General features: G+C 41.0%; 2 protein-coding genes across 5 annotated transcripts; one reads left to right on the top strand and one right to left on the bottom strand.

Moving 5' to 3' along the window:
• Positions 1-1,380: 1,380 nt before the first annotated feature.
• Positions 1,381-11,387, bottom strand: ube2l3b (ubiquitin-conjugating enzyme E2L 3b). 2 transcript variants are annotated; one of them, XM_037776816.1, is made up of 4 exons: positions 11,298-11,387; positions 6,619-6,714; positions 6,350-6,536; positions 1,381-3,057 (listed from the first exon to the last, which is right to left on the bottom strand). In XM_037776816.1, the coding sequence occupies exons 2-4, from the start codon at positions 6,685-6,687 to the stop codon at positions 2,903-2,905; spliced, it is 411 nt and encodes a 136-aa protein (XP_037632744.1). In that variant the 5' UTR covers positions 6,688-6,714; positions 11,298-11,387; the 3' UTR covers positions 1,381-2,902. The 2 variants fall into 2 exon arrangements, with proteins under 2 accessions (XP_037632744.1, XP_037632743.1); XM_037776815.1 differs by lacking the exon at positions 11,298-11,387 and adding an exon at positions 8,759-8,880.
• pias2 (protein inhibitor of activated STAT, 2) lies at positions 11,317-24,084 on the top strand. 3 transcript variants are annotated; one of them, XM_037776810.1, is made up of 14 exons: positions 11,317-11,495; positions 13,782-13,966; positions 14,574-14,661; positions 14,750-14,800; positions 15,178-15,268; positions 15,365-15,499; positions 15,640-15,745; positions 16,220-16,293; positions 17,222-17,382; positions 18,672-18,805; positions 19,036-19,222; positions 19,458-19,594; positions 19,676-19,713; positions 20,309-24,084. In XM_037776810.1, exons 1-14 carry the CDS (start codon positions 11,455-11,457, stop codon positions 20,525-20,527), a joined length of 1,647 nt encoding a protein of 548 aa, XP_037632738.1. In that variant the 5' UTR covers positions 11,317-11,454; the 3' UTR covers positions 20,528-24,084. The 3 variants fall into 3 exon arrangements, with proteins under 3 accessions (XP_037632738.1, XP_037632739.1, XP_037632741.1); XM_037776811.1 differs by lacking the exon at positions 11,317-11,495 and adding an exon at positions 11,536-11,772; XM_037776813.1 differs by lacking the exon at positions 11,317-11,495 and adding an exon at positions 11,798-12,073.
• Positions 24,085-24,760: the final 676 nt, after the last annotated feature.

Genomic DNA, 24,760 nt, shown 5'->3' on the forward strand with positions numbered 1-24,760 from the left:
GCTCATCCCGGTCACGATGTAAATGACTGAACCAATCAGATTTCAACATAGACGGCCCAGTCTGACAGGCAGCGTTTATTGCTATTGGTTACTTTTTATTACTATATTATTATTGTTATTTTGCTCATAATGAATAGTTGGCCCACATTTTGCTGCCCTTTCCAAAGTGCCACCCTAGGCGATTGCCTAGTGCGCCTATATATGGACGTGCTAGCCCTGGCTGTGATGTACAGCTCTGTAGGAGTGCATTCAGTCACACGCCACAGCCTACTTCTTGCCTTGCTTTTCGAAGACATCAAGCTCGCTCTGGTCCGCGCTCTCTCACACAGTAGTAAACATTTTGGCTGCACTGGCTGCTCCAAACACCGTGAAAAACACTCTGCTGCTTGTATGATCAATTTATTTTTAGAAATTCTGAATTTTATATTCTAGAAAACAGAAATGTTTTTCCATACTCTTTTCTTTTTACCATACTTATCCAGACCTGGAAATTACTAAAATCAAATTCCATACTGCTGTAGGAACCCTGGTTATTTTTATCTCTACTCTGATAGCACTTCCTAACATTTTAATTTTCACTGGGACCAATCACCAATACCAAATGTGTTGTCTTCTTTATGAGGGCCATATTTTATCCAACTAGTTGTATTCATCGGTCTCAAAGAGCGGAAAAACTCTGGAATGATCGCTAGTTCAAAAAAGTCATCTCACCTCTTTAAACCCCCCCCCCCCCCCCCCCCCCCCTCCCCACCAAAAGTCCAGTCTGCTCTGATTGGCTTGCGAGAAAAATATGGTGCACCTTTGCAAAGGTAGTTCTCAAGCTGTGGGTGGGTGCATGTGACATAGGAAGGGGAGCCAAATCTGAATGGCTTATTGAATCGCATGTTTTCTGATCTAGAAAGCCCACAAAAAACTAACTGGGTTGTCTTATTTCACAGTTTGTGGGTTGGTAGGCGCCCAAGTGCATTGATAGTCAGTTTTTCATATGTCCCCTTTAAGGATAATAATCACCATATGAAATAATGTTGCATACATGGGATCTGTAGTACATTGGATTCAACCTGGAAAATATTAATATACAGTTGAACAGGTTCATTCTTTACCTTGGAAACTCTTTGACAGAAACATCTTAACTCAAGGTCCACTTGCTGGCTTTTTCATGAGCCATCAGCTGTATTTCCTGATGTAGGAGTCAAGATTTTTTGTGAAACTATGGTGCAACTGTTTGTAATGTAATATTTGTTAATTAAATTACACATTTAAGGTCACTTCAACCTGATTTCTAGAAAATGGTTAATCGAATCATGTTGATGGGTTTGCATTAACTCCACTCCTCTGTCTAGTCATCAAAAGCCAAAACACGAGCAACATCCACTGGACTACCAGGCAGACAGTGAGGCCAAATGGTTAGCCATCTTTATTATGAAACAATATTGGGACCAGATCAAACAGCTGTTACATGGTGTTTTTTTGGCCACTGCAGTCCCTTTCCGTGTCCTGACACATCCCCCGGACAGCCAGCCCTCTCCCAGCTGCCTTCAAGGTGCTTGTTTCTAGGACCGCCTCCAGGAGCTGAGCTTCTTCATTCCAGCTGAGTGCATCCTTCTCCAGCTTCTCCTTCCCCCCCTCCCGACGAAGTTAGGTCCCTTTCAGCTGGGCAGCTGACAGTCCATCTGCCGCTGGAATATGTCTCATTGTGGTAAAGGGCTCTGTTTCTGATGTGATAGGGTGGTTATTATGGGGGGCCCAATAGTGGGAGAGGAGACATGCGTAAAAAGATTCAAATTAATCAAACAGGTTCCTCCCCGTTACCAATTTTGTGTATTAAGTGCCAATCTACACTATTTCAAGTGGAGAAAGCAAATTATTAATAAATGAAAAAAATCTGTTTTAACAGAACAGCATGGTCTGATCCGTGTTGAAAAAAGCCCATCAAATGTGGGCAGAGTCTTTAAGGGCCTGCTGATGATAACTGCATGTTTGGAGTGTTTGGAAACCAATTATTTTTTTCTTTAACAGTCAAAAATATTCTGCTGCATTTTCAGCAATAACAATTCAATTAATGTATGGCCTGCCATGGTTTTGTTTTCTGCCCAGTAGGTTACAAACTGTGGGGAAGGAGATGTGAGAGGGATTGTCCCATAGAGTACAGTGCAAGTCTAGAAGCAGTGGAGGTGAGTAAGGGGAACATTTCAATCGGCACAACACCTCCAGGTCCTACCTACAGCTTCCCTTCTTTCTGTCACGCTTATTTATTTATTTTTAGCTTAAAAGATTATTGATGGTGGGGCCAAAAGAAAAAAAAAAAGAATAATCAACCAGTTTTCCTGCTCTGCAAAAAATAAAATACTTCAGAAAAAATCCTGTCTAAGTGAGATCTATTTAACACAAAGAGTTGTTTATATAGAGGAAAAGCAAACAGAAAATTAACACTTTACTCAGTATTTCCATCTAACTCTCCATCTGAACATCATGTTCCCTTAGCATTTCCTTTTCCATTTCTCACATTAAGAAAAGAGTAGAAAGTTAGAAATGGTCTGGAGATTTATGGCCGAGGAGGAGCAGTAGTAATAAGGGGGGTGGGGGGGTGGGGGGGAGGAAGCTGTCTGATCCACAGAGAGTCCTGGATGGGGAGGGAGGCTGAGGCTGCCGCTGCCCGGCTTCAGCTGGGCGGCTCCTGGACTGCAGGGAGGATCGGTGTGGGGGAGAAAGGGAGGGAGGGAGGGAGGGGGGAGGAGAGAGAGTGAGCGAGGAAGGTGGTGAGGAGTGGGGGGGGGGGGGGGGGGGAGCAGAGGAGGTGAGAGGAAGATCGGTATTTGGTCGGGGCAGGTGAGATAGGAGGAGAGGTGGGGTGGGGGGGGGGAGAAAGAGACAGAGAGAGGGCTACAAGCTCGTCAGGTGATCAGTCAGTTGGCCGCTTTTCGCCGTGTTTCTTTGTAAACTCTTCAGCGTTCTTCAAGAATTTTTTACGGTCCTTTGAGTATTCTTCTGCTAGGTCTGCCCTAAGGGGATGCTCCGGCTGGGGGTCGTTCACCAGCGCAATGAGGGACTGAATTACTGCAAGACAACACACAGAGCCAAAGAAATCAAGTTAGATTATGAACAATGCTTTTCCTATCAACACTATGGCCACTATAGTTTCACAGCGGTATGTGCTGGCAGAAAAGAGCAGCAGCAGTATGTGGCAGTGACAACACTGGAAAGGTATAGAGTTAATTAAGGGACCATACCCGCCCAGTAAATCCTATGTGCTTACAACTTACATTACTGACAACCATCTACCAATAAATGCAAGTGGTGTTGTAATTTTATATTTTTTCCTTCCCTCCAGGGGCCAAATGGCCTCAGTTCAATATAATACGCTTACAAAATCACACTTGACACTTGCTCAACATAGCTAATGCATAAAAGGGAACATACGTCTGGTTTCCTTAAAAGTGTCTTCATTTTAGATTTAAAACTGTTAAAATGTTGCCGTGATCTGTGACTCTCTCCTGGTGGTGCATTCAGGTGCTGAAGTGAGGGTCTGGCAACAGAGCGTTGCAATTATTCAGCTGCCACATAGCATTGCTTTCATAAGCTCTGATGTTTGTTAACTCAACAGGGAATACAAATAATTATCAGAGGTGAATCACTGTAAGATCTTGTCAGTTGTATTGAAGGGTCTATGAAAATGATTCTGCTGACTGAGTGGAAGACATTTTTAGCTACACGACAGCACACAGGCACCGTTCCTCTACGTGGATCTCAGATGTGTGCGCTCATTGGATGATAGGGGCTAGAAGACCCGCATATTAGTTAGTAAACAAAAAGTATTTGGCAAGAAAGTAAATCTGCAAGGTAGAGACGCTTTCATAAGAAATTGTCAGAGGCAATATGATGACGAGGAGCTCCAACGACAAAGACGATTACACTGTCTATCGAATGACTTTTGTGGTGCATCAGTAGTATTGACCTTATGCAACAGGTTTGTTCCATTTCTGGTTTCGTCTTTTAACTTCCTCTCACTACTACCAGCTATAGTTACCTCAAATTAATATACTGTAATTACTTGTTACACAATAATAAGCCCATGTCATAAAAACTGGACTGTGTGTAACTAACCAAATGAGTCTCTGCTATAACTGTGTTTTGGATGAAGAAACAGTGTTTTAGCATGTTTTGACAGCTACATTCAGACAACTTCTGTTATAATATCATATTGTTACAGACGCATGATAAAACACAAATACTAGGGCTGGGCGATTAAACAAATTACAGCACTACTCCCCCAGACATCGCCACTTTCCGGGGCCATGGACTTGATGTGCCCTCTCTCCCTGCGTAGAGGCGATGTCGGCAACCCACACGACCCGTCTTAAAACTTGGACCCCGTATCGTTTACCATGCTTTGTCATGCTGAGTCATCGCCATTCATATCTATACAACCAATGTGTTTATGATTAAATTGTTTACTAGAGCACAACGTTTCTTTCTACATGCATGGTGTTTCCAAAGTCAATGAGCAATCGCGTTAAATAATCGTGATCTCCATATTGACCAAAATAATCGTGATTATGATTTTTGCCATAATCGAGCAGCCCTAACAAATACCAACGTATTCTCAGTCCCCACGGCTGTTATAGCAGTAGGATAACCAGCTGACCCGAGAGCTGTGTGGGTGGAGAACTGGTAACTTAATTAGTGATGCTAGTATGTACATAGCAGTCCATGTTTGTCAGACTGTCTCTCATTTTTTTCCAGCTCTGTTAGTCCTTCACACCGTCCGTAAGTTTATAAAACTTCTCAGATATTCGCTAAAATGTGGCCGCACGGTGATAATAAGCAACAGATGTCACGGATACAACCAGACACATTCCCACTTCTGGTGTAGGTCTGAGCACTCCCTCCCTTGTAGCTGAAATGCATAAGGTCAATACTAAGGAGGAAATGGTGCTGAGGCGAGCAGAGGAGACATTGCCGCCCGCTACATCATCAGATCAAGTAGATCACCAGCCTCTGGTACCAACAGAGAGCAGCTGGTGGTGTAAGTTGTGAGTAGCACATGCCAAATTATGAAATCCAGTGTTTCTGCAGCCCTGAGCGGGACATTTAGGAGCCACATCGGAGGCAGCGATGCAGTGGATGATCCTACATGTGTGACAGGCCGTCCTAATTTCAGCGCTCTCTTGCAGGTACGCAGTAATGTTGATAAAGTTGTCCGTCCCTCCTAGCTAGAATGTTTTGGTCAGAAACGTGGTGTGCTTCATGGAGCAGAGTCTGTCCCATCAGAACTAATCATCTGTCCCGCACTGAACTACACAAAAGGAATGTATAACTCTGCCTTGGAAATTAAAAGATTGTATTACAAGCAAAATCATAATTACCGTGAGATTTAAATGCAGACGTGTTTTTTCATGAGCGAAGCACTGGATTTTAGGGTGGGTGTATCGCCTGAACGTTTCATTATGAAAATGTAAACACTTCCGCAGAATATTACAAAAGCTAAAATATGGCTGTATGCTTTGGGAAATGACTGGCACTAGCGGAAGGTGTAAGCAGATAGTAGTAATTTTAAACATGCAAAACCACTGGTATGGTCCATTAAATATAATGATCTGTGTGGGCTGTCCCTCTACCAGCCATCTCAATTACTGATGCTCACTTCACCACTGAGATCCATTAGCCTCCAGACAATAGAGCATAATATTTACGTCCAGCTGCTGACAGAAATCAGAGGAGAAACACTCCATCAGCTGAGATTAAGGAAATGTGTCGACTACACATCTAAATAGAGCTCAGTTACCTTCAGTGGCTTATTTCAAAGGTTCCTAACTCCCGTGCCTTGGAAACGTCTACAGAACATCAAAAAAAACTGAATAATAATTAAATAACCTTATAGGCTATTACTATTTTGCAGTAACTACTTTGATATTGGTGCTGTATGTTTCCTGTCACACTCACAATAAGAATAAACTGATTTTAAATGAATGTAGGTCAACAGTGCACAAGGTAACCAGTCCATCACCACCACCTTTCAGCATTCAGCAGTACATGAAATCTGTGTGAGAACACCACTTGAGTGCTGCTGAGAGCTATAACCATAATGTTTTAATTTACTAAGTAACCACAATGAATCACCAAATATTTTTATGTTTCGGTTTCTGTTCAGTTTAGTACACAGAGTAAGGTACTGAAACTGTTATATTTAGTATTGGGGCTAAAACTTGTTATTAGCTGATTTATTGAAAAATTGCAACCAGCCCTACTGTAGACACATGGACACATAATAATGTGAGATTTAATACAAAAGGTTATTATTTAGCATCAGCTTACCTACAGAGGCCCCCTGTAACACTAACACACCCACCTTGGTCAGTTTTGGTGGCAGGCTTCCAGTTCTCTGCACTGATCACAGGCAAGCACACCTGGCCCTTCTCATCGATGTTGGGGTGATAGATCTTTGTCTTGAATGTGATCTTGGGAGGCTTGAAGGGGTACTCGGTGGGGAAAATGATTTCGATTCTGAACGCACCTTTGTCATAAGGAGGGTTGTCCTAGAAGTGAACAAACAAGGTCAGTAAAGGGAACTGTGGGCCAACAAATGGCAGAGCAGTCAAAAGAGGAGCAGCTACTTACAGGAACGATGAGCCCTTGCCATGACAATAGGTTTGATTCCTCAACTTGAATGTTTCTGAAGTTTTTCATTCCAGACCTCTTAATCTCTTCAAGTTCCTGAGAACAAACAAACAATGTATATTACAGAAGTGAAAAAGTCCATATTCATAAGGCTTGAGTTGTATAGTAAACCAGTTTTGAATCGGAACCAGTTCAAAGTGTATAATTAGGGGGTTTATTAAAAAAAACATGCTTTATTGTTTTTCAATTTCACTTATTGACATGTGAAGGTCTTACCGTACCTTCCTTGTCATGTGTGTGTCAACGGCAATGCACATGTACTGTATAGCGTTAACAATGTGGCAGAAGAGAGGGAGGTGATGGGTGCCGCAGGCTGTAAAGTTCTTGCCCACCACCTCAGAGACCCCTGGTTCAATTACTGATAGTGCTATACCTCCAGCTTGCCGGTAGGAAGCCAGCGAGGGTTCCCATCATTTTTGCTGCACTTGTGACCTCCACAGGTTGGTCGGACTGCATGCACAGTGTGGAATGGAACTGAGGTGATTGTGTTAACCTTTGTGTCACGTGCCTGTCTACACTGTCTGCCCGATGTCAACATCAGAAGCAGCGCTCAGAAATTGGGCATTCCATTTTGGGAGATTTTGGCACAAATATATGCTAAATTAAATGTGGCTACATATTCTCAATATAATGTCATCTATAAATAGCTGTTTATGACCTAAATCTGCATAAAATAATTTATTTTTTGCTTTTTTCTTTTCAATAAATGTGGCCACATATCAGAGCCACATTCTATAACAATTGAAATAGATAAGCAGAATATATACACAATACCCAAACCTACACGTCATTTACATAACCGTTTTAGTTAATTTTATAGTATACATAATTACATAAACACAACATACAACAGGCTCGTCATATGTGATTTCTAGAGCTTGGTGAAATGTTTGGCCTATCAGAATCAGAGTCGTGTTTATTGCCAGGTGTAAAAGGTATAAACTATGAATTTGCTTTTGTTTTGTTGGTGCAAAAAAGCAGTATAACAACCAAAGAATAGATAAAAACGTTAGAATAAAAAAAATAAAAAATGTACTTTCAGTTTCTATTCTCTCATAATTGCAGTGGGCTGAGAAGCCCGTGACTGGCTGGTTAGGGAATAATTTGTAGTCACCCTCCCTATCTTATAAACAATGGTGCTGGGTGGGATTGGTCAGGGCTCTCCCCAGGATCTTGTATGGTGGGGGAGAAGTAAGGACGGGGAATTAACACTGTCATCTGCTGAGAGCCGCGTCTGACAAATCCTATTGGGAGTCTCATCTTTTGTGATCAATTTAGTTAAAAACTAGGTAACATAATGGTCTAAACAAAAGCCCGTGAGTCAGTGGTGTTAATTAAGGCTGTTTTACTCCAACCTCAGAGGCCGATTTCCTTATTGTGTCCTGCCAACTACCGGTGGCTTTGAAGGCTTAATATTGTTGTGTGTGTGTGTGTGGCTCCTGGACAAAGTCTCACTGACTTGTTGACTGGTAAAAGGGCACATCCTGTCCTGACATTTACGGTCTGGTGTTTTCACGTAGTAACACCAATCAAACATGTTAGCTGTTGATTTACACTCAGTTCATCCCCACCCACCGCCTAGTGACGAACTCACAGACCTGGGTTTAGCTGACGCTGGCTAGCTTAGCTTAGCTTAGCTTAGCTGTAACGCAGCTGGTCTGATGCTAGCGTGTTAGCTGGTTAGCACCGTATTGCCGTGGAAACGGACCCGGGTCTAACGTCAGCTCCATCTAAACCCACCCCCTCGGCCACACAACACATGAACCCGATAGTGTGCTAGTACAGGAACCCTGCGTCCCGCGGTGGTCTCCGGTAGTCTGCCTCTCTCTCTCCGGCCTAACGTGCCGGTGCTCCGCTGCTTCCCGTTACCGTGCTATCTCTGCTCGGCTAACGCGCAGCTCGAGAGCCGCTAGTGACCTCTCGTTCTTATCAACTTTACAGCTTAGAAATAGGAAATAAACGTATTTTCAAACAACATTATGTTGTGTGAGTGCTGGCGGAGGACGGACGCGTCCGTCAGCCGGTGATAAGACTCGACATGTTGGTATTTATGAGAGAATAACGAGATCCGGAGATTTACCTTGGCCAGCCTCCTGCTCGCCGCCATCTTGAAACTGCTGTGTGTTCCCACAATACACCGCGCGGCGACTATGGGTCTGGCTCATCACCCAGAGTCTGACTGAGGATCAGGATCAGCCTTCAGCCTGGTTAACTACATCTGTTAAACACAAATCCAGAGTTTCATATGATAATGTAACGTCATAGATTAATTTATATATATATATATATATGAATTTTAAAGTAAACTGGATGAACTCTAACCCTGGGCTACTTCACAGACTAGTTTAGGCTATAGGTGTTACCTAAAGTAGATGATAGTAGATGATTTTTAAAGTTTTCTTTCTTTCTTTCTTTTTTCTTTCTTTCTTTATTTGTTTATTTATTTATTTATTTATTTTTTCTTTCTTTAATTTATTTTTGTCTCCATTTTGTTTCATCTATATTTCATTTTATTTTATTTTGTTATGAGGAAAAGGAAGAAAAAGAAAGATTAGAAAAAAATTAAAAAAACTAAAGCAAAAAAATATTTGTATTTATTAATATGATATGTAACTTTATTTATTTATATATATATACTTTTTCCACGTGTGCAATTTTGTTAATAGTCTGTTTATTGTCTGTTAATACTGTATATACTGCTCCTTTTTTATACTTCCTTCTATTTAAATGGTTCATATTTTGTTACACTTTGTTTTGCTCTTTTTTTACTGTGTTAACTGATGCATCTTGTTTTTTACACTATCCCTGTTGCTGCTGTACACTGCAAATTTCCCCACTGCGGGACTGATAAAGGAATATCTTATCTTATCTTATCTTATAGGGCTCCCAGAAAAGCCCCGGACAAGAAGAACACTTGAATTTTTAAAGTTAACCTGTTTCATAACTGGATGAACTCTAACCCTAGGCTACTTCTCAGACTAGTTTCTAGGTGTTACCTAAAGTAGATGATAGACCTAAATTAACTACATAGGTTATTGCTATTTGTATTTATATATATATATATAAATATATATATATATATATATATTAGTATGATATATAACTTTATTTATTTATATATATATATATATATACTATTCCACGTGTGGAATTTTGTTAATAGTTTATTGTCAATACTGTATATACTGCTCCTTTTTTTATACTTCCTTCTATTTAAATGGTTCATATTTTGTTACACTTTGTTTTGCTCTTTTTTTACTGTGTTAACTGATGCATCTTGTTTTTTACACTATCCCTGTTGCTGCTGTACACTGCAAATTTCCCCACTGCGGGTCTGATAAAGGAATACCTTATCTTATCTTATCTTATAGGGCTCCCAGAAAAGCCCCGGACAAGAAGAACACTTGAATTTTTAAAGTTAACCTGTTTTATAACTGGATGAACTCTAACCCTAGGCTACTTCTCAGACTAGTAGGTGTTACCTAAAGTAGATGATAAATGAACTACATAGGCTATTGCTATTTTTATTAAACAGATTTGACATATGCCAAGATATAGTCTTGCTAATTTAAATAAAAAGTTCAACACTCTATCAATATAAATCCGTAAATCCTAAAATGTTATTGCATTATTGATGTATTTTAATAGAGCTGGACTTGCATTTGAATTAAAGATAATTATTGACCATGGTTTGGGCCACACTTTTACCATGTACTCTCATTTCAAATGGGCTAAATAATAATAAACAAATCAAAATGTCTAACACTGACCCATTTTTATGGTTTATATATCTGTTGAAGAGGGAAAGTTTCACTGTGCTCACCTTAAATCTCAGTTCAACACATGGACATATACGACCACAACTATAGGAAGCTTGTGTGGTCCAATATGCAATTTACGCAGGTGTGATGTGGAAACTTGAAACCACCAGTGCCCATACACCGAGTGAACTTTTCAGTCGGAAACATATGGTGTCCAGTATGACTTTTAAACAAAACATATTTACTTATTCATAGATTCTGGGTTTTTAATTGGGAGTGAGAAGGAGTAGTTTTATTTTGTAAACATGAATAAAACATTATGTAGGCCGATTGTTTCCATCTTTTGGCAGCTGTTTCATCACAGATGTAGCCTACCGGCAGGGTATGTGTGTCCACATTGTCCCCTTCATTTAGCAATAAATCATAATTCAACTCTCACAGGTTAGTCCTATTGAAGGCCTATGTAGGCAATACTAGTATGCAAATAAAAAAAATAGAAAATAGAATACTAATGTTAAATGTGTGTAGTTGAAAAACATGTTTTGCATAATTTTAGATGCCACCTGATCCTGCTTTAAAATGCCATGCTTTAAAAAAAATGTAAGATAAAAGATATCTAAGTGTGTACTAAGTTAGATGTGAACGTCTTGACATTTTAGGGAAAGTGGTGATTATTTTGTTTTAAAAACATGTTTTGCATAACTTTAGATCCTGCTTTGAAATACCATGCTTAAAAAAAAATGTAACTGTTATATTTTCAATAACAGCATTTTAAAGGCAATACAAACATGACAGTCAACCTGAAAACCTTGGAGGACCTGGACTTGTGTTTATACGACTTGTGTTTTTTTACCCTACCAAGTAAAGATGCAGTTGGGCCACTTTAGATGTTGGTTTGTGGCACCATCAGTCCTCCATACAGAGGGGTCCCGCCTGGACCTCCATACAGAGGGGTCCCGCCTGGACCTCCTCTGCCCAGCTGTGGCGTCACCCGGAAGTACTCACGCTGGGCGGGATGACCGGAACAGCAAGATGGCGGGCGGTGGAGAGTTTCGGGTAGGCTAAAAGAACAACACTCATCATGACTTACTCCTGTCAGCATCGCAACGTGTAACGAGAACCTGCACCGAATAAACCGGTCGATGTGTGACGCTCCCAGCTGCCGGGCCGTTGCTAGGCAGGAACGTTCCCTCTCAGAACGGACCGCTTGTGTTCCGGCTGTTAGCATCGATGCTAACAGCCGCTAACAGGTCCCTTGTTAGCTCGATGCAACCAGCTGCAACCATCACGGAACTGGGTTTTTACTGCTTCTAGTTATGTTGTCATTGTCTAAGTATGTTGGCGTTTGAAGCTGTGAAGTAACCTTTTAGTAATATTCATGATTTCTGTACGAAATCGCTGAAATGCAGCTAAAATGAGGATGATGCACCCAGTTAGCCAGTAGGTGCTTAACTAACTGTTAAATATCACAACTCTATGGAGCTACACAGGTTTAAAACTAGATCTGTAATATCTGTTTAATAACTAACGTTACTTTTTAAGTGTCAGTAACTTTCCAAACACAAAGAGGAGTGCTGTGTGAACGTGTTGGTTCTTCATGTAGACTGCTGAAGCGACGCTGGGAACCCTTCATGGTGACTGTACTGGGCTGACGTCACTCTGGCAGACGAGACAATACAACTCTATTGTCAGTTTGCACTGAAATTCATTTTGCATCCCTAGGCAGCTCTGTTTGAGAAAAAGTACACATCCAATAGGCATACTGTTAACATATACAGACAAGTAAGACCCATCAGACAAAAAACAAATCACATCACAATTATTCATACATAACCCATTTACAAAATGAACATCTGTCCTCTGGATTTACATGTCTTTAGCAGCACATTCATTATTTATTTACTAACGAGATGGACTGATGGACAAAAGCCTTCTTCAGCCTGATGCGGTTAAATGTACAGTAGGGACTCTGAATCGCCTCTTGGAGGGCAGAAGTTGATATTCCCCATTTAAAACATGCAAGGTATCAGAGGAGATGCTGTTGGCAAGTCTGAGCATGCTCTTGTTGTGAGCTGCTTGAAACGAGGGTGTCACAGGTTGGCCAATGATCTTCGCGCAGATTTTGATTTAGCTATAAAGTTTGGTTTTAAGTTTTACAGATATACTGCTGAGCCAGGCTGTGCTGCAGTACAACAGGGCACTCTGAATCACTGAACTGAAAAATAGAAAAATAATCTGGCTACTGGCTCCAAATGATCTGAGTCTGCGAAGAAAGTAAATGCGCTGCTGTATCTTCTGACAGGTAAATTCAATGTGAGGAGTCCATGATAGGGTGGAGTCTATCATAACTCCCAGGTATTTGTATGAAGAGACCTGTTTAATTTCTATATTATGAATTGTAACTGGAGGCAGTTGATGGTTAGGAGGAAGGCCAAAAATGATAATACGTGTGTCGCGTCCCACTGTCTAATTTACGTATTGTTCGTGTCAGCTTCCAACTCAAAATCCAATTTTCACATAAGTACATAACTTATGGCAGTTTCAAGCAGTAGGAAAGAGGTGGCGTGTATTAACAGGAATAACAACTGCTATGAATGCAAAGAGCTAAAGTCTCAGTTCCTCCAGCAGCTGGGATTCAGAGGCTTTTTTCTATTAATGTTTTTTATCCATTAGTCTTTCTAAACACCTGACACTTGTTCCTGTGCATTTTTGTGCACTTAGTAAGATAAAGGATCTCTACGTGTGTACTAAGTTAGATGTGAACGTCTTGACATTTTAGGGAAAGTGGTGATTATTTTGTTAGCATTGAATAACAACATATTCCATGAGTTGCAGTAGCCCTTCAAAACCTCATTGGAGATGTATTTGTTGAATGCCATCAAACAACAAGGTGTTCAAATGAATCAAGTGCAGCAGTAGATATCAATTCAGCTTAGAGTATGGACAGAAAATCCCAGGAACTGTTGCTGCTGATGAAAACCCAACATTTCCGGATTTTTGTTCCTTCATAATAAAAGCTTTTAAATGATAAAGTAATGGGAGGCTTTTATTGTGAAGAATATAAAAAAATGAAATGTGTTTATCCACCGTTTTACAGCCGCTCCTTTGACCACTAGTCACAGCCATGGTTGCCCACCCTCAAGCAGGTAGCTCTGTTGTAATGGAGACGTAAATCCCTGCCGTGCACGCCGAGTCATGTATGGAAAAACCCTACAAAACACGGGAACTTGGCTTGTGTCTTGAGGAGTTACTTGGCCGGTGGATCCCAACTGGCCGGTGAGTCAAAAAGTGAATTCAGACACTGTCTAACTGTAGTTAACACACAAACATCTCTGTTTGCAGGAGTCAGTCCTGTAACACAGACTTCAACCCTTTGACCGGTGAAACAGCCGCGTGGCACGACTCCAAAGCCAGCATGAATCTCCAGCAGCCAGCACCTCCCATCCCCCCCGTCCACCCTGATGTGCAGATGAAGCCCCTGCCCTTCTATGATGTGTTGGACGTTCTAATCAAACCTTCAAGTCTAGGTCTGTTTTCTTTCCTTTTTCTAGTCAGAGCCATGCAATGCTCATGACACGTTTAGTCGCAGTTGACAGACTTTTGGTTGCAGGAGTGACCCGGGTCTGGAGCCCTACCAAGGCCATGTCCAAATATCGTACAATAAGTTGATAACGTAATTATTGTGACAGGCCTACCATATAACGTGAATGCGGCATTAGTAAACAACATCTGACCAAAGCAGTGCCAGCTTCCATTAGATGACAATTTGTATTATATGGTGCTACGGGCCCAGTTGAGGCCTAACCATAGTTGATTGTGCAGAATTTTCTCAATTGACCGTAGAGTTTTATATCCCACCTTTGTCTTCAGTGAAATACTGAAATTCTGAACACAATCAGCCTTTGAGATCAGTGTTGGAAATTAACTTCATTGTCCACCTGTCACTGTGGCTGGTCTATGGATGACGTCTGGATTACTGCATCTATTGAGACGAAAATGAATGCAGAATTACCATCTGAAAATGAACCAAAATGTAAACAATATGCTCTATATAAAGGTCACAAATTATACTATGTGTGTTTTGAGCCACGATATTTATTTATTGTAACTAACAGTCATCATTTGTGTTTTCAGGAGCGAGTCCTGCACAGAGGTACCACCAAGAAAAATATTTCATCTTTGCCTTGACACCACAGCAAGTTCGTGAAGTATGCATATCCAGGTAAGACTGTTTTGAGAAAAAAACATGTCCAAGTCTGTGATGTAAATGATGAATATGTGTAGTATGTTTAACCTTGTTTGTTTTACAGGGACTTTCTACCAGGTGGCAGAAGGGACTACATGGTTCAGATTCAACTGAGGTGAGAATGTTCAGAGTTTTCTGACATGTTAAAGTTACTACAAGGAACTTTTAACTGGTTATGAAACGGTCTCAATGTAATACCGATGCCTCTATATGACCTACATAAGGCCGTATTGCTGGGCCCGCTGGAGGGAAGGGAGGCACTGTAGAACCAGAACCAGGACTAGGACTGCACGAGCAGGTTGTCAGACTCTGCTGCAGTGAAATCAATCTGCCAAAATCAAAACAAAATGACAGTCCCTTGTAGTAACTTTTAAGAAACACACTTAATTTCTTAGTATTAAGGGAGCTTAAACTTATTCTTTTTTATATTAGTGAAGAGTCTGATCATTCTTTTCTGTATTCAGGCTCTTAAATGGTTCTTTTTGTTGCCAGGTTTTGCTTGTCAGAGACAAGTTGCCCTCAAGAGGATAATTACCCAAACAGTCTTTGTATAAAGGTCAACGGGAAACTTTTTCCTTTGCCAGTAAGTACTTGTTTTACTAGAACAGTTCCAATAAATATCCAATCCGACTTAAGTATTCTACCATGAAGACACTAACAAAGCATTTTATTCCTGTAGGGTTATGCACCACCACCAAAAAACGGTGTGGAACAGAAGAGACCAGGAAGACCTCTGAACATTACCTCCCTTGTCCGACTCTCCTCTGCAGTACCCAATCAGATTTCAGTGACATGGGCACCTGAAATTGGAAAAGTGAGAACAGAAATAACCTCATTCAGCTTTTTGTTTTTTCACCTTTCCCCCCCACCCCACCGTGCTCGGGTTGGACATCATGTTTGGGGACAGTAACAGTGACATCTCTGTAAAGCTTGTTCGATCATATCGTTTTTCAGACCTATTCTATGTCTGTGTACCTGGTGAGGCAGCTGACATCACCACTGCTCCTGCAGAGGCTGAGGATGAAGGGCATCAGAAACCCAGACCACTCCAGAGCACTAAGTAACTATACAGTAAAACACCATAATGTTGCCCACTAGAAGCTCTACAGCAACAGGTTTACCATGAGGTAGTCCCACTTGTCTAGAGGTTAACACAAATCCTAAACGTTTACCTGACATGAAAAGCGCCTGTCAGTATGTTTACATGCACACAAGAAGCCAGGTTACTTAGAAAAAATGATTTACAGATCAGACAATGCATTTACATGCACTGTAGTATCTTTTACCCCCTTTACGCTAGGGTTGGATCATTTTGATTTTAGGGTGATTTGTCCCTTTCGCAAAATGGGTCTCAAACAGATTTGAATCAAGACATAGGGATCAACACTTTAACATTTGTTAAAAGCCAGTGTGGAGTGGGCCCCTGGTGATATCAGGTTCATAGAACTGGAAGTTTCTTTTTGTATTTTGGCATATTTTATACCTCTAAATTAATCTTTTTGTTTCCCCTTCCCTCTTGCCCTCTGTGTTCCAGTTAAAGAGAAGCTGACAGCAGATCCAGACAGCGAGATTGCTACAACAAGCCTTCGAGTCTCACTTATGTGCCCGGTAAATGAAGCGTCTGTGTAGAGTGTTTATGTGATTACAGCAACGTTCAAATGATTCGACAGCATGAATTATAGTTTTTGTAGAGAAATGTTAAAATAGTTGATGCACTGTATGTGTTGTGCCCATGGATCAGATCAAGGTATAAGCATGCATTACTTTCTGCCACAGTTTCTCCTTTGAAATTCCACTGGGGGTTGCCAACGTCAAATACATGCCATACCTTCACATTTTAAAGGCACTAAAACTGGAGACCACTGACCTATCTTTTGCCCAAAAAGAATAAATGGGCACCTTTAGAAGTCATGTTTCACTTTTATTGGCTGTTATGACATAATTATTATGTTTATATAAATGTAGCCACTGATAACAGTGTCCATTACATCTGTCATTGCCATTATTGAAATACAACAACTTCTCAGTTTTGGTGAAGAAAACCGTTTTTCTCGCATGTCTCCAAGGTGCAAACTCTCACACAACTCATGCAGTATAATCAAAGTATCATTTATTCACTTCCCAAAACACATGCATCTTGGCTAAAAAGTATTCCTTTAATGTTCTGCAGATGTAAACACTTGTTACAATAAATAAATAAATACAAATGACGTTTTGATATCATGCCCATTGGTATATAACCAGAGTTAATGATCAAACTTTGTCCAACTAACGCTCACCTCTTGCCGTTAGCTGTAATGTTCATCACTGAGTCAGTGACTGTTGCCTTCAATTAGTGCTGATCCATGATGTTATGGCATTAGCTACTAGTTTTACACAGTACCACATCTACTGGTGACATACTGTTTTCATGTGTCATACATCTGGATGTAAGACTTGCAAGAATTTTGTATTAAGTGTAACATTATGAATTTGGATGAATTTGGATGAATTGAACTTGCACAAGGGACTGACCTCAGTATGTCTTGTCCTCCAGCTGGGTAAGATGCGACTGACGGTGCCATGCCGGGCGGTGACCTGCTCTCACCTGCAGTGTTTCGATGCTGCCCTCTACCTGCAGATGAATGAGAAGAAACCCACCTGGATCTGTCCTGTGTGTGACAAGAAGGCTGCATACGAGAGTCTTATCATTGACGGGTTAGTCAAACTAATTCAACCACATCACGCACAAAAAAAAACGACCTGTTGTTGCTCTTCCTGAGGAGGTTGCACATTCAGAATTTGATAGATTGCCCAGTTAGTCTGGTGCCATGTTCATGTTCATGTTCATTGTGAATGTTGAAACTAGTAATGAGAACATGGCACCAGAAAAATCCATTTGTTCCTGTGCTTCATCCTAATATTTAAGTATACACAAGTTTCTCACTATAGCGATTGGAGCTCTAATTTGGTTTTATGTATTTTAACTGGATATATTTCCTGAGCCAATCCTAATAATCAGTATCAAGGCTGATCCGGGCATATTTTAATGGATCGTATCGGCTAAAATAAAGCCAATCAAAATCTGATCCTTTCTTTACTGTACTGTTTTTTTGTCCACCTCAACCTGCTAGTCTTTCAGTGCTGCTCTCCTTGATGACAGCGGGGCTCTCCACTGTGAGCATTTCACTGCATAATGTGAGAGTGAAAATTGTAGTGTGTATTTTGTAAAGTGTATTTGGTTGCACCCGTGATTGACTCTGGTCTGACACCCAGATTGGCAAAATTTGCTAAGCTCTGCCAAAGATTGTTTCCGTGGTAAAAGAAGCATCCCTCTGTTACACCGCTGTACTAACAACAACTCCAGCAGAGTGATACATTATCTCTTAGGTGGATCACTTCATGCCAATTTCAGGAGTCACATTTTTCCAGGTTAAAGCTGCAGTGGGTAGAAATGAAGCAAATATGAATAAAAAAAAGTTATTATTATAAAACACTGTCACTATATCCTGACAATAGTGTATGAGACTGGTAGTCTGAAAAAAATCATGTGCCTCTGTGTCCTCTGTCCTCCGGTGCTCCTAATGGCATCTGCAAGATTTCACAGACTAGAGGAAAACAATCAATCAGAGCCAAGCTGGAGTCCTTCCGTCTATGAGCCGGCTGTCAATCACTTGCGAAGTCTGATAGTGTTTACATCATGTTTATGCTTGTTGAACAGGTGAAGGCCAATTGATTGATTGAAGTATTGGCTTTTTACTCGCAACGGTTTCATTGCAGTAACGAGCATAATTGTTATATTTATCTTCACTTCACCTGGTTCACTGTCTCCACCGTGGCCTCTCTGATCTGTAGTTAATAAGTGTCAGTGTGCTTTTGTGTATATGTGTAGTTAGAGGATCTCAGCCCCGACACACAGAGTAGAGGAGATGCGTGCTGCAGCGTGATAATAATAACCAAAACTACCCACCCCTACTGGTGATTTAAGTGTTTTGTTCTTTGTACAGTTTATTCTTGGAGATCCTGAATGACTGCTCAGATGTGGATGAAATCAAGTTCCAGGAGGACGGAACCTGGTGTCCCATGAGACCAAAGAAAGAGGCCGTCAAAGTCCCCTCGCAGTCAATTCCAAAAATTGAAAGTAAGTACATCATCTTGATACCTGGGCAAGGTTTGAATTGATCCTACTAACAAGTATTATGTGTGTATCATAGCCTATCATAGCCTATCATAGCCTATCATAGCCTCACAAATGTTCCGCAGGGCTGTGCAAGCGTTCATAAGAACCCAAAAAAATCCGTGCAATTTTTTTTGGACGGAAATCCGTGCTTGGTGTGAAATGGCTTTTAACCTTGACCCTGTGACTTTTAGCTTCAGCTCCTTTACGCCAGTCTTCAGTGGTCCCCCATTCAACTGAGCCCAGCACCACCAAGAAGGCCGATGTGATTGATCTGACCCTGGAAAGCTCCTCCTCCTCCTCTGATGAAGAGGACACAGACCCTCCACTGAAGAAACGCTGCGTTTACATTTGCAAGAATGAGGAGATGCATGCGAAGGGGTGAGCGAGCCGCTGTGTGTATTCGCTGTGTAAATACTGTCAATATGTAATTTCATCTCCATGTATTAGTCCCAGTGGTCTACACAATATCCACAATACATTAGTCAGTGTTTTCTATTACTGTTGCCATCCAGTGACATATTGGACAACACTGGACATTAGATATTCAGTGTTCAATGTTTGCTGAGATCTGGAGCACACTGTTCTAATAAAAGCTTGTCGTTTTTTCTCTCAGAGTGTTGACCTACCAGCCCACTGTGCGCGTGCCAAACGTCCAGGCCCTGGACCCGTCGTATCTGACCTCTACGCTTGCTGACTATGCAGTCCCCTTCCACCCATCCACCCTGGCCACCATCCCAACAGAAATGCAGAGTGAGTCAGCTGTACTGGGGTGACTGTAAGCACTATCACTATGTGGCACTGTAACTAATTTGTTTGTTTTCTTACCTATAGGTCTGGATTTGTTTTCCTTAATTCAAGCAGATACTCAGGTATGTTTATTACAGTTTTTCTACTATTCAAATCTGCATGAAAACAATCAAAAAGTTGTTGTTTCTATTCGTCACTTAGTCACTAAAAACATGGGAAAATAGGGTCCGGGTTGAAAAATACCAAATATAGCCTTTAAGGCATCAAATGTGTCCTGTCATTGCCAAACAAGTAATCTGACTAGTTTTTTTTTGGTGTAACAGCATCATAACCAATAAACAACAATGGCAACTCCTTTCAAAAGCAATAATGTATTCCTATACCAAAGTGAATGCACACATGCTGTTTGAATGGCATAGCAACAGGCAACCAAGCATGCTAGCCCAATTTTGTTTGTAGAGTGACACTAATTGAGATACACTAATCAGGTCACGCTTAAACCAGACTCACTTCTTGTGGTACTGAGGCGGTTAAATATTTTTTGGCTATAATAAGCCCATGGCTGATAAAATTAAAAAATGAAGATTGTAGAAACTGATCGCCATACATTGGATTGGAGAGATTTTATTGGAGCAGTTCGTACATACTAAAAGCTACCGACATTTCAATGGACGTTAATGATGTTGATCACAACCAACTTGTTTTTTCCCCGCTCAGATTTACCGGCCACAGATGTTCCTGGACAACCTCACAAGCAGCATGCAAAGCACAGCTTCAGCCAGCACCAGTTCGGCACTGGTTTCCTCCTCGAGCAGCCACTATGACACCAGCAGCCACGCTGCCAGCTCCATCCACGAGACTCGGGTCATCACGGGAGGAGGGGGCGCTGGAGGAGGGACTGACAGCAGCATATCAGATATCATTTCACTAGACTGAGCCACATCTCACTGGACCTTTTCAGGCCTGTTTTCTGTGGCCTTTTTAGTACGGACTACGTTGTACATGCCATGTCAGTTTTTACACAGAAGCCCCCCCAAATTGCTATACATGAGCACTTTGACGGCCTGAACATTTTCATGGTGTTTAAAACTGTATCCAGGCATGTTTCTTTTTTTTTCCCTTGGGTTTTCAAATGGGGTTTATGTATTGCTATCGTAGGATGATATATGGTTTGATGGCCAAGGACAACATTGTGTGTCAGTAAATTGTCATTTCTCTTGAAGTTCTCCTGACTTCAACATTTGGGAAATTTTCTCATGTGCCGTCATACATACCTTAATCACGTTAGATCAAAACAAAGAGATTGATTCAGCCTTTGTTTAGATCAATATTCGCTGGTGCTTTGGTCCTGGTTTAGTCCAATATTTCTTGGAGTTTTAGCCTCAGTATAGTTTAATATTTCCACAGTTTTTTAGCCTTGGTTTAGTCCAATATTCTCTGGTTATTTCATCTTGGTTTAGTCCAATATTCCCTGGTGTTTTGGCCTTAGTATAGTCAAATATTTCCCCTTGTGTTTTAGCCTTGGTTTAATCCAATATTCCCTGGTGTTTTATCTCTGGTTTGGTCTGCCACCTCCTTAGGAAAATCTCTGTATCCCATCACTCTGTTCACCCACCACTCGCTGACTTCAGCTCTGTGCCATTTTGTGCCAGGAAGTGAGTATGCACTCAGCGGAATCAATGGAAGTGGCAATTCTTCCACGTTACGGGGAGTCATTTGTTTCAGTGTTCATGTAAAAAATATTTCCTGGGGAACTTTAATCAGTTAGTTTCTTTGTCTTTCATCATACAGTATCATTATGCCCTGAACAGCTAGTCTTTTGGCCGTCCTCAGCTCTGTAGAGGTTTTGCCGGCAGAAAGATAAATGTCTATAATTCTTAATACCCCAGTTGCTCCAGTGTTGGAAATATTTAGAACATTGATCTCTTTATTTATACCAATTTGTTTACTTGAAATTATAACATGTACTGGCCTGTTTGAACTGAACCGTGTGCCTCATATAGCATGAAACGGAGTCAGGTCGGATGGAAGAAGAGCTCGGAACTCACTGCTCTCAGCAGGACCTTGTTACACACAACCATCCACGCGAGCGAATGAATGGTTAGAAGTAGGAAGCCCCCGCGGTGAAAAAAAGACTTGTGGACTGATAGACATACTTTTGACTGTGAACATGGAAGGCAGGTCAGTAATTCAAATGTTTTCATCGGTTCATACAGCTGTCAAGTCAGTGCTTCAATGAGGTTTTTTTATAGGGCAGCTTTCATGTCATACCAACGTGAAATGTTCCTTTGTAATTTAGTCAGAGCAATAATAATTTAACTAGCGTTAGGTTAAATAAAGTTGTAAATGTAGTTCAGACTACTCCGTAAATGATTCCAGCTGGTCCGTACTACTCTGCCACCCAAATCAAATCCATTTTCCTTTGTGTATGGTCAGTCTGTTGGCTTATATGAGTTGCAAACATGAGTTGTTGTTTTTTTGTTTCAAAACTTAGGCAAATACACTCCGTTGCGTTCTTTCAGAGATTGTGATGTTCAGATGGGTATCGGTTTCACGTCTGTGTAAGTACAGACCTGGAGTCAGGATGTGGTTGGGGAAACGGCTATTTCATCTTCTCATCTCACGCTCAGAAAGAAAGTCAACAAGTGTATTTCCCATCATGTTGAACTGTTCCTTTTAATGTGTGTTCATCAGCTTTGACTAGCATGAGACGGTTCAGTGGATTTTGAACATAATGTGAATGACAGAGTTGGTTTTTTTGCCTCTTAAGTTGGTGTAAAACATCTGAAAAGTCAGTGCTGCCAAAGGTCTGATCTCTCTCTCTCTCTCTCTCTCTCTCTCTTCTGACCTTTGCCCTCTGCTATACTTGGATTTTGTTGTATGTGTATGATGATGCTGTGTTGGTATGGGATGGATGGATGGACGTGACATGAACATTCGCTCAGTGTCAACACCTACACTTTAAGCCCATTTTCTCACAGTTGACAGCAAGCCGTAAGATAAAGAAAGATAAACAGGGCAGCTACTGTGTCATTATCTGGATAGCTTGCTGTTGCACGTGGACTCCCAGCCATCAGGAGCTCAATCTCAGGGACCTACTGTACACTTTTCTGGGCTTGACGGACTGAGTGAATTAAAAATACTGACACATAGAAACAGCAGTATCTGTAAGTGATACAGATGGTGATGTGAAAGTTAGGCTTTTTATGTCACTGTATATCTGTTTTATTCAAACATTATACTAATGGATGTTGACAGTTTCAAGTGTACATGTTAAAGGAATACTTCACCCCCAAAATGACCATTTGTATTTATCAGTTACTCACCCCGTGTTACCTTGAATTCTTGAAGAAAAAGTCATTCTCGCATGCCTCCACGGTGAACGAAGAATCCAAAAATGGAGTAACTCGTGCAGTATAATCCAAGTCTCCCGTCGTATATTCACTATACTTCCCAACGCCAACATGCATCTTCGCTAAAACCTTACTATTTAATACACTTCTGCATAAACAGTCTCACGCTTGCTCAGGCGCAGTACTTGTCCGAAGTGTTGATTCATGGTTCGCCGTGGAGGCATGCGAGAAAAATAATGTTTGGTCAACAAATGGTCATTTGAGGGGTGAAGTATTCCCGTAAGGCTGTGATAACGGTCACTTCACCTAAATTACAAATAAAAACCCTCACTTAGCTCTAGTGGTATCCAGTCAGGCAGATGTTTTTTGGTTTATGTGAACAGGTTTTGAGACATCTGTCTGAGATTTCAGTCTCCATGGAATTTAGTTGACAAGTGACATTTAAAAAATGCAACACCTGTCTGTTTTTCTGGAAACCGTATCCCTGTTACTCTGGATAATTCACAGACGAGACAATCTTGATTGGAACTACTATGAAAACTCAGCAAGACTACATTCTGTTCTCCTTCATTGTATTGGGGTGATGGCAGAAATCTCAGATGCATATGTCAAAACCTGGACAAATAAATCCCAAACTATCTGCATGCACCACTGTTAGCAGGAGAGAAAATATTTTTTTTTGTAATTTTGGGTGAACCAACTCTTAGTAAGTATTCTTTTTGATGTATTTTTTCTCTCTTTTTTTGCAGCATCTTTACTCACACAGAAAAGAAACACATTCGTGGGGAGTGTTTGCATTGAGGTCACTGTTTTTGTGAAATTACTGATTAGACTTTTGCCACTGTCTCTATTCACCTGCGGGCAGATGTTGGTGATGTATTTTTTTTTCTTTTTCTCTTCATACTTTATGGACTTTGAAACATAATCCAACATAATCACTTGGATGTTTCTCTTTTGACACCATGTTAAGAAAACTACTCATTGTTGTTGGCTTCAGATTCACAAGGTTTATTACAGGATGGTCTAATTCAGAGTTGTCTGTTTTCCTGTATCTGTAAACTCGCAGCATTTTGAATTGTGGTACCATGTGTGGGTGTTTTTTTATTATTAAAAAGGTTTCTTTTTTTTATTCAGTTCAAATCTGTCACTCTATTCCCTGCAGGAGTAAATCACTAAATGTATAAAATAAGACACATTTATTAAGCAACTCATTCCTACTTTCAGTGAAGTGTAACTTCAAGCGGTCAGACCGGTGCTTGGGAGCAATGCAACGCCTTGCTGTGGTAAAGCCAGAGGGAAGGAGAGGCGAAAGCTATTTTATATTCACTTATGTTCATATTTAAGCCCTAAATTTTACCTGCACTGGCATTTTATGCCTTAGGTTATCATTTTGAAGAAAAAAGTCACTTTATCAATCCCCGAGGGGAAATTCAATTTTTTTCACTGTTATATTTTACATAGTACACACAGGCTCGAAATACACACACATGCACAAACAGGACCTACATGCATTAATGGAGAGATGTCAGAGCCCCTGACAGGCGCCCCGAGCACTTGGGGGTTTGGTGCCTTGCTCAAGGGCACTTCAGCAGTGCCCAGAAGGCAAACTGGCATTTCTCCAGCGACCAGTTCACACTCAGTACTTGGTCCATGCGGGGACTTGAACCAGCGACCCTCCAGTTTCCAAGCCAAGTCCCTATGGACTGCACTACTGCCACCCCCAATTTTGCTTTTATTTTTACTCATGTGATTTCCCCTTTTATACATACATGTTTTATGAGCATTGTTGAAGGAACCTGAGACTAAAGATTGTCAT

Source organism: Sebastes umbrosus, chromosome 8 (genome assembly GCF_015220745.1).
Source record: "Sebastes umbrosus isolate fSebUmb1 chromosome 8, fSebUmb1.pri, whole genome shotgun sequence".
NCBI classification, from domain to species: Eukaryota; Metazoa; Chordata; class Actinopteri; order Perciformes; family Sebastidae; genus Sebastes; species Sebastes umbrosus.